Below are 12,916 nucleotides of genomic sequence, written 5' to 3'. Positions count from 1 at the left end.
ATACTGAAGATTTGAGAAGTAAAACTGGTGAAGAATAACACAATGTGAAAAGCACACATTTTTTATCATTATCCCAATATATCTATATATATCTATATATATATATCTATATCTATATATATAGATATATAGATATGTGTGTATATATATATGGTTTAAAATAAGAGATTCTACTCCAAGGACCAATTTCAAAACATTTTATGAATACCAAAGGACTATGTGCCAACATTACAACAGGTACTAAAAAGCCCTTATCTCTGTTTTCATGATGGTCCCTCTCCTATACATGATGTAACAAAGAAAACTACACTCTCTTGCCTAGTTTCAACTCCTGCGTTTTCACAGGAAGTCTGGTATGAACAAGAACCAAAATGAATCAGAAACTATGTGAGAATTCAAAATATGCATTAAAAAAAAATGGTGCTGACAAAATAATCCAGCTCATTCACATCCTCTCCTCCACAGCTCTTCTGTTTCTGCTTCCAAAGGAAACTAGCAAGAAGCACAGAAAAGTTTACACAGCATTCTGAACCAAACTAAAGTTAGAAAGGAGAAATCCTAATAGAAGAAACAAAACTATCAGACACCTTCCCTGAAGAATTTAGGTTGATATGATCAGGGCCAGGAGAAAAGTCACTTGAGCTCCCAATTCGAGTTCTGCTGCCAAGTCACACTGTGGGAGGTTTTAAGCAGACCTGCAAGCTTCTAGTCCCATCTGTAAATGGCACTTGTCTGGCACTAGGTTTAAAAATGAAAAAACATTTCAGACAGATATATTTGAGGAAGCCCTCTCTAATCAAGAGTGCTGTTTTACTTCCAGAGTTTTCAAGTGCAATGTTCTTTACTTCCTGCATAAAGTGTGGGAAGAAAATTCATGTCCAGTTTCTCGTTTATATTGGAGATACTCAGTCCCCTCACCTAGTCTGTGGAAACTGAAGTTTTCATTTAAGTGTGTTCTAAGGAGGGAAAGGAAGACAAATCTGGCTCAGCTTTTTGCAGTGCTGTCTTCCACATATGTGCTTTTTGCCCTCTGATTTAAAGAAGATACATTACTGCTTAAAATAACTGCCTATATGAGGAATGGAGTAAAACAAATAGTTTAGAAATTCATAACAGGTTTACATCTATTTACATATAGGTAACTATGAAAAGTATGCGTAAGAAAGAAATACATTACAGAAATAAATTTTAAAAAGAGTCAAAACCATTAAAGAGCTAAATTCAGTGCATGGTTTATTTGCAAGAAGCTAGCTAACCAGCTCTTACTGTAATTACATGTGACAAATCAGAAAGAAACAAATTGAATTGGGAGTTCCTAATCCTTGTGACGGGATGTTCAGTAGGGCATTAAATTTTAAAAATTGAGACCAATTGCAGTGAATACGCCTCTATTTTATTTCAATAAATAAACTATTTTCTCTGTACAAAAGTTGGAAAGGCTTAAGTTTATTAAAACATAAGCCATAGACAAAGCATATAAGAAAAATGGTATCAAAGAACAAAGTCCAGCTGAAATTTTGCATCTGCTGCATATAAAATACTCCACCCCCACTTAGCTGTGTCAGGAGACAAAGGCAGCAGACACAGCTACTTATTTCTGCTGAGAGTTCTTTGCTTCTCAGCGTGCTCCACGATTTTTTCTTCCACATAGAGCCCCTTTCTCTTTCTCACTGCATTCATGTACTTGCGGGCCTGGTTCTCTGAGTCTGCCTTCTCCCCAAAGTGCAAATATTCCTCCTCAGTCGTTGGGACCCAGAACGGGTCACTTGAAATGATCTGCAAAAGCAAACAAACAAACAAAGAGTAAAATTGCACAAAAGTTTATTAGCATATTTCAAGTAATCTAGAGAAACAAAGGTAGAGCAGATCAAGTTTTCTGGAAAGCCTGCAATTAGCTATGGAAGCAGAAAACTAGAGTTAAGACACTCTGCATCTCTTGCCCTAAGAAACCCACAATAACTTTTCAAATTCAACTGCAATTATCTGCACAGTTTTTTTCTAAAAGCAATTTCAACTGCCTGTCAGCAAGCAGCACCAAAAATGTCCAGAAAATTTTCAATTTTCAAGAGAGAACTCCTTATTTAGAATATTATTGCACAACAATTGTATTAGAATTTGTCAGAACTAAAGATTTCTGCTCATTTCTGTGCACTATGTTTTCCAATCCCAATCATGAGCTGGACAGATGGTTTAAAAATCACTGTTTCTGGTTTTAGCATATTTAGCAGAGCTGTTCATGCAGCTTTGTAGCCTTCCTCTAGAACAGATTTCAGACCTAATGTGATCAGAGAATAACTGGACATGCCTTTGCTTCCAGTTCATCCTATATACCCCATACTTCTGGGACTACCATCAAGAGTATTACAAAGAACCCTAGACAAGAATATTAGCAAGGAATGGAATTGACCATATAGTGTTACACAGGTTCTACTGCATATTTCAAAAAATACTAATTTTACTTGATTATAGATTTCCTCATAAGATGCAGTTACAGGTAATATATTTTTACTAAAAGAAACCAAAGGTAATAGAATCTTCATTTCTTAAACAAAATTCTCATGGAAAAAGCAGTCCAGACAAGTGTTACTGCAAGAATCACGATAGTTGTAATAACTGAGCATATTACTCCATAATAACTTCTAAAATATTAGCACTAATAACTGACAAGGCGAGAACTAATTTTCCTAAATTACCCATTTTAGCTTAGTGCTATAAGCCTTTTCTTTTTCTTCTGACAAATCCTTTCAATTGCCATATGGTACTTCAACCTAAGCAAAATTTCCTAAAGCTCAGGTTACACAAACTAGTAAGAAGAGGAATTAAAAAATGATTACTGAAGATGGACAATTTCCCCCAGAAACACTGACAGTTGTGGAGTCCTAATTTAATACCTCATCCTAAATAACTCCCAACACAACCACACAAATTACACTGTATGGGGTGTTAGGAGAATGACTAGGCAGTCTAATTTGTATTAGGCAATACTGTAGGTTCAATCTTGCAAAAATGAGATGTAAAGCTAAACCAACAAAAACACTTCTAGTCTGCTACAGTTAAGCACATGCACAGACTTGTTAAATTAAGTGGGTATTACTCGTGCTGAAAGTGACAGCCAATCTCATTTATTTACATAGGAAATGACTAAGCACAGGGTTGTCTCGCTAAAAACCAAAAGCAAGTAGAGCTCAGAAATAAACAGTCTGAAACTCAGCTTTCCAAATTTTTTCGTGTTTATTTTTTACTATAAACGTAAGGACTGTCTAACCACAGAAGAATCTGCTTGAGTCATACTCACTGATGTCTTGCAAAGGGCCTTATAACCAATGCATAGAAACTTAAAGGTGATTCCTTGACAGCTTACATCAATAAAAAAAAAAATGGTCCCCACTCTATGAGTTTCCAAGTTTCACTGCTATTTTATGCACTACAGAAATAGGGCAGTGAAGATTGCATGTTGACTTGATGAAGTTGTAGTGATGCTCATCCTGAACATCTTAATGATGCAAAGCTACCAGGGACTTCCCCCCTTTCATAATCTGCCTGAAGAGCTGAATGAACAAGAATTTCCAAGTCTAAGAATATATGAAAAAGAAAAGGTGATTCCTGCACAATGGATCTGCTTCAGACTGTACTACTGAGGGAGGTTAGACAGCTATCAACTGGTAAATTAGATGTTACTTTTGATTACTTTTTTTTTTAATGGCAAGAAATTTAACACCTGGAAATTATGCCCAGAGTATGAAAGAGTGAGACAGTGGTTCTTGAAGAATGAATATAACAGAGGAGTCCAAAAGTACAGAATTGAACTTACAGATCTAATCTACCTGTAAATATTTAGATACTGTAGTGATGGATGTTTAAGAAAATCCCCAGGTTTGACAGACTGGCTCTTTCAATAATTGATGAAAGACTTGCTCCACTGAAGTCTTAGACTGGATATTTCTTCCACTGACAAGAATTCTTTACGCTTCAACAGGTCTCAGGGAAGTCAGTGTAACAGCAGGTTTAAATGTACTATTTTGTATTTATTAGCCAGCAAGGGTAAACCTATTTCAACACAGAGTTACAGAATCCTGAGTGAACCTTGTACTGCTACATGATGCAGAGCAGTGCTGTAAAGAGGTTAATTAGGTTTCAAAGAACTACCTCAGGAGCTAGCTTGGCTTATCAACCTGTCTAAATAATTCAGCCACTACAGACTGCTTCTAGAGGAAGATCTGGTGGCATCAGAAAATTTCTGTTAGTGTATCTGCACCTACCTAAATGGTGCAGATACACTACAAAACACAAATTAATCAGCACGTGTTACAATGCTGTGGTAGGCAATGGGAAAGAGGTTCCTGGGCCATCATCTTTAAGAAGTCACTGTAACCCTATTATGACACACAGAGATGTTACTGGCACAGTGACCCAAACAAAAAAGTAGGAAGTTTTTCTTTTTTGTCAGTTCTTATTCTGTGAGTAAAGGCAAAGGCACAAACTGGACTGTGCCTCTTTATTCATATCATATTCATGCATCAAGTCAAATGTTTATAGCAGGGGGCATCCATCATTTCCCATGCTCTGTTCATACAGTGCAAGCATGAAAAAGGAGAACAGTCCCAAAGCATTGTCATCAATTTCCTTAAAATGGGAACTGTCAGAATGGTGGGTCTGGGTTTCCTGGATTTAGAGCTAAGAAGCTTTTTAGGTCCTGAGCTATTGTTTGTATTCATGGGAACCACACAGGGAACTACACATGGGATGGTTCTGGAATTTGTAACAGAAATTGAGTTTTTGTCTGGATGACGCCCTCAGTGATGAGTTAGATTCTGAATGGACCACTCCTTCTGGAATATGGGATAGTTATTTCACAGAGGGCATTTACTGTGAATCCTGAAAGATCCACAGGATCAAAGCAGAACAGACACCCAAAACCATTATTTATTCTATATGTCATGCCACTTTTAATTTAAAATTATTTAAATGTTTCCCTATGCTACTTTTCAGTACACAACTAAAATGTATAGCCTAAGACTCCCCTTAAAATCAGAAATGTCATAGCATCTTGACAACATGTTTTCAAAAAGTTACATTCCTAAACAAAAACTTCAATCAAAAGAGAATCGGACATTCAAAAAAATATGCCTTCCACGGATGAAAAATCTTTTAAGTGACTGAAGCTATTCAGTTAACCTTCTATCAAACATCTGCCTCTCTCTCTCTGCCAGTCAGAGTCTGTCTGGGAACCACTGAGCAGGGGGGAAAAGAAAATTACCACAGCTAAATTTTATCTCCCAAGTATAACAGACAGAAGATGTCAAGAGGTACCAATATTAGGAATAAGACTCTGTAAAATCAATGCTATTATGATATTGTTAGCATTATGATAAAGTACTTTTTCAAATATCACCATACTGTGCATGACTTGGTAACTGGAAAATTCAGATTTTTCTCCAGGAATTTTTCTAGGACTTGGGAATTTTTCTTTTTAACAGCATGAACTAGCCAGTGGTCTGTGCTTATTTATTACTCAACACCAGAATTCTTGACAGGGACAAAATCAGCCTTAACTGCAAACAGCCTAGCATAAACACTCCTCCAAGGGTACACAACAAAGTGCTTCCTCCTTAACACAACTGAGTATTTCTATACATCTGCAAGGCTCTTCTGAAAGACATTTATTTTAAAAAATGAACTATAAATCAAGATCCATGCAGTTGATCACTGGACCAGCATTTAGTCTATCAGAAAATAAGCATTTCCTCTAAATGCGACCATAATAAAATGCAACACAGAAAAATGAATCAGTGCACAGCAGCTGATACAGTTCTTAAATCTGTTATTGCAAACACAATGACTAAGTGATGGAAATATTCCTATTAAAGGAGCATTGAAATTAAGGAAATTTTAAATTAATCTTCATTGATTTATTTTCTAGAAGTCTTGTTTAAAGTATGACTATAAGCACACCCATAGAATTCTATTATGCTTAAAAGAAAAATAAAAACTCCCAGTCAAATACATAAAGTGTGTCCCATCACTCACTGCAGAACCCACTCAAGGTATAAATAAAACTGTTTATAATGTAGTCAGCTGGGATTAGGTATTTCAAAAGAAGTGAATAGATTACTTCAAATATTTTAAGTGAAGGGTATTCTTTAGAAGAAGAAACCATTCTAAAGCAAGATGTTTCATAAAATATAACAACTATTCAAACCAACACACCCAAACAATGAAGTCTCTTAAGACTTGTTTAGTAAGAGCATGCAGAGTAGCACAGGCAAAACAGATGTCACTCTCTTTTAGCTTAACAACTACACATTAATTATTCAAGCTATAAATGCTTGTATCTCTATATGAGACATAATCTGAATACCTGTAATAATAATCCATAAAAATAGAAATACTATGAGCATACTATGTTAATACTGATAGATGACAGAGTGTGTACTAATCCTGCAAATGATTATGTAAGCTAATCAAGCTTTTCAGTAGGACATGAGCTAGAGCAGACCACTTGCATTCAAGAGAACTTGGAATTTTAAGGCTTAATTTGAGGATGATTTATTATTTGCATTTCAGTGTCACCCAGATGGCTCCAATAGTGATCCTGGTCCCATTGTCTAGTGTATTTCACAAAATCATGGTAAGAAACAGTTTCTGCCTAAGGCAGCCTAATTATGCAAAACAAGGTTGAGAGAAGCATCAAAAGCAAACAGAAGGGATCTGCCTAGTTCATCCAAAAGGTCAGGCAGATTTGGGAACACATCCATGCTCCTGGTAGCATTTCCCCTCCCAGTCCTTACTGTCCTCATGAAGACAGAAAATTTTCTTTCGAGCCAAATATCATCAATGTGGAAAATGCTTTAGCTGGACCATGAATAGAAAGAGCAGCCTTACACTGTCTGATGGAGATTTTAAGACCAGCAAGCAACATTATGGCCTTTGTGAATTGCTCAGTAAGAAATCCCAAGAAACACTAAATTCAGTGGGACTGGGCACTACCACCAGCAGCTGTCAGCAAGTCAGTGAAAACATTACGCCAGAAGTTCTTTCTTGTGTTAAAAAAAAATAAATAAAATCAAAAGAACTATTATGCACAAATTCAAAGATGATATGGGCTCCAGTGGATCAGAATCCTTTCTACCTTTGAAAATTTGATGGCAAAAAGGTATTTCAAGAGCATTTACAGTTCAAAGGGTGTCCATCACCTAGTAATGACAAGGACATAGACATAGACTGTGCAACTGAAAAAGCTGATATGCACATCTGAGGTGTCTGGCCCTTAGAAACAAAAAGTTTTGGGGCAAACTCACTTTCAGGTAAAATAGCAGAACCTTGCAGAGGTGTTATGTGAATAGCTACCTGCTGTGTTTCAAGACAACCACATGTAATATGCTGGGTAATACTGCACAAGTGGTTCTGGATGAGCACAACCAAATTCAAGGCCACTTGGGCACTGGCAGCGTGCTTCCAGAACAGAAAATACTCTACATGAGTATACTGGGTGAGTAGATACCCTACGAGTAAAAGGAGCATCCTAAACTATCCCATAATTCAGAGCTTGCACTCACAAGATATAATGGGAACTGCCAAGGCCTGAAAATGCCTGGTTAGATACAAGAACTCCTCCTCCAAGAAGTACTGTAATAATGAACATTTACACAGTTAGCTACAAAATCAACTCCTACAAGTTTATTTTGGCTCAAGAGCATCACCCTTGTTTGTGTCTCAAACAGTGACAGCTAAGCTTTAGCCTTGACTTCAGCCAGGAGCTCTTAACGGGAATTTGGTAACTGGAAATAAAAAAAAGGAGATGTGTGGCTCTACTGCTGCATTTTTTCCTATTACTTAAGAAACATGTATTGAGAAAGAAAATTAAAGCCACACCCCTACCACTTTTATTTACTGTTTTAATTAGCTCCAGATGTCCTTGCCAAAACAATGAGCTTTTCATATTTGAAAGGTTCCAGGTTACTCCTTGAATTCATTTATGTGCCTAAACTGTCACTGGTGCAATAATGCATGTAAAATTACAGTTCAAACCTAGAATAGATTCTCTGTCATTACCTCAGCCTGCTTCCTGTTTAATGCAAGCCTAACAATCTCATCCAGCAACTTCTATATTAAGCCCCATCTTCCGAGCTGTAAAATGACTTACAATGCGAAAAGCATGAATTAAAATTCAGAATATAAAACTTCCACATTCAGAAGTCTCATATCCCTAGCACTTACTACACACAGCCCTTCTCTTACCTTTCTCCAGAGCCCTGAGGCACATTCTAGGCACTATTCTACTTAGAAATGATAATGACAAAGAATTCTGATTAAATGTGTTTACAGTTCACTCGTGCCCCCTCAATAATAAAAGTATGTTTAATACCTAATCTTCATGCAATTGAAAAGATGTGATTTAACAGGAATACTATACATTTCACAACTTTACAACTAGTAGATGTCTTTGACAATTTTTGCTGAAAATTCAATCAGCATCTGAACAGAGCCACATGTATACTTTTTTTTTTAAACTTTCATTCCATATGTTAAAAGTTCCATTATTCTAAGGATTGTGCAATCACAAATACCTTCTTGTTCAAAACCTTATGATTAAGATAAAATAACATGACCAAGTAAAAAATTTAACTGCAAAGAATTGAGAAACAGTCTCAAACAAAAACACACATTAACTGAAGGTGTATTATTAATTCAAAGTTTAGAAAAATACAACTAGTTCATAATTATCTCCAAGTTAAATATTTCAAACTAACAATTAAATAAGAAAATTTATATTGAAATCTAAGAAAGTACTGCCAAGTAAACCCAACACACCTAACATTTGTCTAACTTTTAAAATTAGTTTGCTTAAGCTGGGACTAAAGTGAAAGCTCCCACTAATGGTTACTTGGTGCTGTGCTTTACAGGCAGGAATAAATTGCATAACCATGCCAGAAGAAATTAATAAAAAAGGAGCACCTGACAAGACAGACCTCGATATATGTATTGCTCCATCCCTTGGGGCTGGAGCAATCTGAACTACACAAAATCCATTCATTAACTGAATTTTAAAAAAATGGCAATACATTTCCACAGAGACCAAAATTACTTCATTGAAATGTAGGCTCTATCATTGACCTTCCTGTGTTTATAGTCTACAAATCATGGTAATGAAATATAATAAAAGAGTGAACTCAAACCTCAATTCTTTAAACATACTCTACGCATGTGATTTCCATGAGATGAAGTGTTTGGAAGTCCAAAAATCCCCCAAACCGTTTATTACACTTTGTATAAAATGGGGTTAACAGTACATCAGAAGGAATTTGTGCAGACAAATACATGTCCCAGGTACTCAGCTAATGAGCTGAGCACACTGAGTAAACACCAGCAGCACAGGGCTCGTTCTGAAGGGTTTGGAGAGTGTGCAATTAAAGCAGCAGCCACGCTCTTGGTAACACAGTTTTGACACTAAGGAAAGAACAGTTTAAGATCACACAAAGTTCACATAATATTATCTTATACAATGATGCATTAAATATTAGGGATTAAAATAATATGCTGATGTTTATAATGTAGATATATATACCATGATTCATCAATAAAGTGACAATGTCAAAGTCATGCCCAACACCTGATGCAACTTTGTGCAGAATTCAAAGAGAAAAAAACCAGGAGCTGAGATACAAACCATTTCTCATGGTTTCTCTGTCATACTAGCACTAGAGATTCTGAAAATAGTATTTATTTAGAAATTGTCTTGATGGTGTGAGAGTAACATGCACTCCTTCTGCCATCACTGCACAGAGATAACATTACTAGTAGCTTACTAAAAGGCTTATTTTATCACAAAAATATGTGAGCATGGCTTTCATGGAGACAAACCCAACTCTCCCCCACTGACAGATTCCCCAGGTGGAAAGGTGAGTGGCTTATACAGTAATTTTCCTACTATCAGTGCATTTAACATACTAGCTGCAATTATAATCTCTCTCAGAGGTCAGTTTTAGAAAATGTTGCCAGTTATTCAAATCTCCCTGTCCTCTAATGATGTGTGAATACTTTCTTATGTGAAATTCCTAACACCTGAGAGTGAAGGTACAAGCCAAGGGACAGAATGGGAGGCCTGAGAGCCACAGGGTTCATGTTTGCTTAGTGCTGGAGCACAGGAGCTACAAATCCTAAAGAAACTGGCACAGAACAATGGTTAGCTGGAATTGACGTCCTTCTGGCTGATATTCCTTTAGGGCACTGATGTCAGAGGTTCAGACAAAAGACCACTGAAGCCACAAAACCTCACCAGCTGTACTTCAGAGGAGACCATCCAGAACTGACAAGATTACTGTACACAGTACAGCCAACACTCACTGGTTAGAAGTACCTGATCTGTAACTGGCTGTAACCAAGATCCCTGCACTCAAAAGATGCAGTTTATCTATTTTTTTGTGTGTACACCACGTGTGAAGGGTTGTCCTTTTTTTTCCTTTTTTCATTTTACATTCTGTGCAGCTGGTTTTCCTTTTGTGGTTCTATGTGAAGTTGGACATTGTTACAAGAAGATGAAATGAATCAATACAAGAAGAGCTAAGTCCTTGGTACCAGTAAGGTACCACTGCCAAGCAAGACAAAATGTACTTTTCCAAGAGTACTATTTCAAGTACTCTTTCAAATACTCTTCCCAACTCTTTTGCTAGCATGTGGCCAGTTTGCAGAGGTCCTCCTTCTCCATTTTTATCCACATAAAATTCCTGACAGTTACCATAGTTACTAACAAAGAAATACACTTAGTGGAGTATTTTACAGATACTACCTAGGGAAACAACTGAGCTGTGGATGAAGAATCCACATCATGTGAAAAAACAGCACATACTTCAGAGAAACATTGGTAAGCAGCCCATAGCTGGCAACTGCAGGGAGTATCACTGACCTCAAACATCTACAGTTGGTTGTACTCAGAGACTTGACATTTGAGGTGACAAAATAAATCAGAACATCAAACAATATTTTTTTCTTCCATTTACAAAATATTCTATTGTTTTCTAACACCAAATAAAGGAACACTTGACCAAAACAAACAAACACCCCCAACCAAAACCAGAAAAACCTAGACTTTGAAGTTATTTTTTAAAATTAAGGTGAAAAGTTTATACCCACTGACTTTTGCCCTTGAAGCCATTTTTAGCTTCTTCAGTGGAGACTTCTGAGGAGCCCAGCAATGCAGGTGTGTTTGTCTTGAACAAGGAGCTCTGATTTACAGCCTGTTCTGTTTCTTCCTGAAGATCTACTCTCCACATTATAGGAACCAACTACATTGCATTTGCAGCTGATGACACTCTTGATCAGATTTCCTACTTGCTTTACACCTTCACATTCAAGTCTTCATTTCTTTAAGTGACAAGTAGGACCAAAAAGAATGATTCTGAGGACACCACTACTTACTATCAACAGATTTCATTTTGAAAGAATGAAATCTATTCGATTTGCCTTTTAAGCATAAACATTTGTGTTGGTTTGGAATATGGAAGGTGCCTTAGACCTTAAGAGGTTAACTTTCATGTGCATTAGATTTACTGATACATTCATTTTCTGTTAGTGGCAGGTTGGGGCTGTTTTGTGGTTTTGGTTTTTTTCCCATTCCCCAAACAAGTTTACCAGAGAACTCATAGAAAAGGGCACATAAATTCAGGAAAACACACCTATAAAGAAACGGTTTCATTTATGAAAGACTTACTTTCTATTGAAATAAAAAAGCATCCCATCTAAACAAAATATAAATACATTTCTGAACAGTATATCTACAAAAAGAAATATTTTAAGGCTTTTTTCCTCATTTCAAAAAGGAATTAATCAAATGTCTTGACCAAAACTTAACCTTTTTTGCTTATTATTCCAGTCTGCCACATCTACAGGAAATAGATCACCAAAACAGATGGAGTGAATAGATATTTTTACCTCCCAGTGGCTGAACACCAGCTGTGGACTGGCCAGGCCACTGGTTCTCTTCCTGATTTCATCAGCAAAGCCAAAGCTTTCTGCTACTGGCAGGACTGCCTTAATAATAAACACATCCGTGCCCTCTTTCATCTCCTCTTGCAGCACTCTGCCTTCCCTCTTGGACAGCACAGCATACACACGACCTGCAGAGACACAATTCTCATCAGCCTTCCAACATATTCACATCCTGCACCATGATGAGAAATACATCAATATTTGTTCAGGAAGGTTCAGCTTTAAGTAAAATGTGTAACTTTGCTTGGCTAGAATTCTTTTTTGTAAGTCAATCAATTAAATAGACACACTAAATTCAAGCAACATATTCTGCTACACAATGTGCAGAACTATCTGAGTTGAATTTAATACTTTTTTACTGCTGGATGAATCCATCTATGTCCATTTCATACAATCATATGACTGTTTTAAAAAGGCACTTTGCCAGATTATGTGCCTAACTTGCTTTTTTTCTTATAACTGAATATTTCAGAATCATTACTAAGAAATATTATTGTGTTTTCGGAATTGTATCTAAGCTACTGTTAGAAATTTGCTTGGATCATCATATCCCTACATGGTACTTGTCCCAGACAGTGCAGTGCTATTCTAATCACAAAAAACTACTTTATCTGAAATACTACATATTTATTATGTTTAATGAGTTCAATTGGTTTGTTAATAAATTCAGTCTTAAGTTAGTCATGGATAATTTCAATTTTCTTTCCCAAGTTAATATTCAATCTATTGAAATACAGTGTATATGTCATGAAAGTAGCTGTGAAAATGCCCATGTTTGACTTCATAGTAGGTATCATGTTTTTAAAGTGTTTTATGGACGAAAACTAACAAATACATTTGTGTTGATTAAGATAATAAGCATACAAGAAAAACACTTAAAAACACTGTGTTCCCCTCTCCCTGCTCCTCTCCTCTGCTTCAGTTCAAGTTA

At 36.4% G+C, this 12,916-nt stretch overlaps 1 protein-coding gene across 1 annotated transcript in view; it reads right to left on the bottom strand.

The window, feature by feature from the left end:
* Positions 1 to 1,216: 1,216 nt before the first annotated feature.
* The window catches only part of EFL1 (elongation factor like GTPase 1), a 64,908-nt gene continuing 53,208 nt past the window's right edge, over positions 1,217 to 12,916 (bottom strand). Inside the window, exons 19-20 of the mRNA XM_014889730.2 lie at positions 11,929 to 12,113; positions 1,217 to 1,776 (exon numbers count right to left, since the gene is read on the bottom strand). Of these exons, the coding sequence (XP_014745216.2) occupies positions 1,588 to 1,776; positions 11,929 to 12,113 (374 nt within the window). The 3' untranslated portion in view covers positions 1,217 to 1,587. The remainder of the gene's footprint in view (positions 1,777 to 11,928; positions 12,114 to 12,916) is intronic.

Source organism: Sturnus vulgaris, chromosome 13 (genome assembly GCF_052056855.1).
Source record: "Sturnus vulgaris isolate bStuVul1 chromosome 13, bStuVul1.hap1, whole genome shotgun sequence".
In the NCBI taxonomy this organism is placed as follows: Eukaryota; Metazoa; Chordata; class Aves; order Passeriformes; family Sturnidae; genus Sturnus; species Sturnus vulgaris.
The sequence above is the reverse complement of the archived record's forward strand: the minus strand, read 5'-3'. Positions and strand labels throughout refer to the sequence as shown.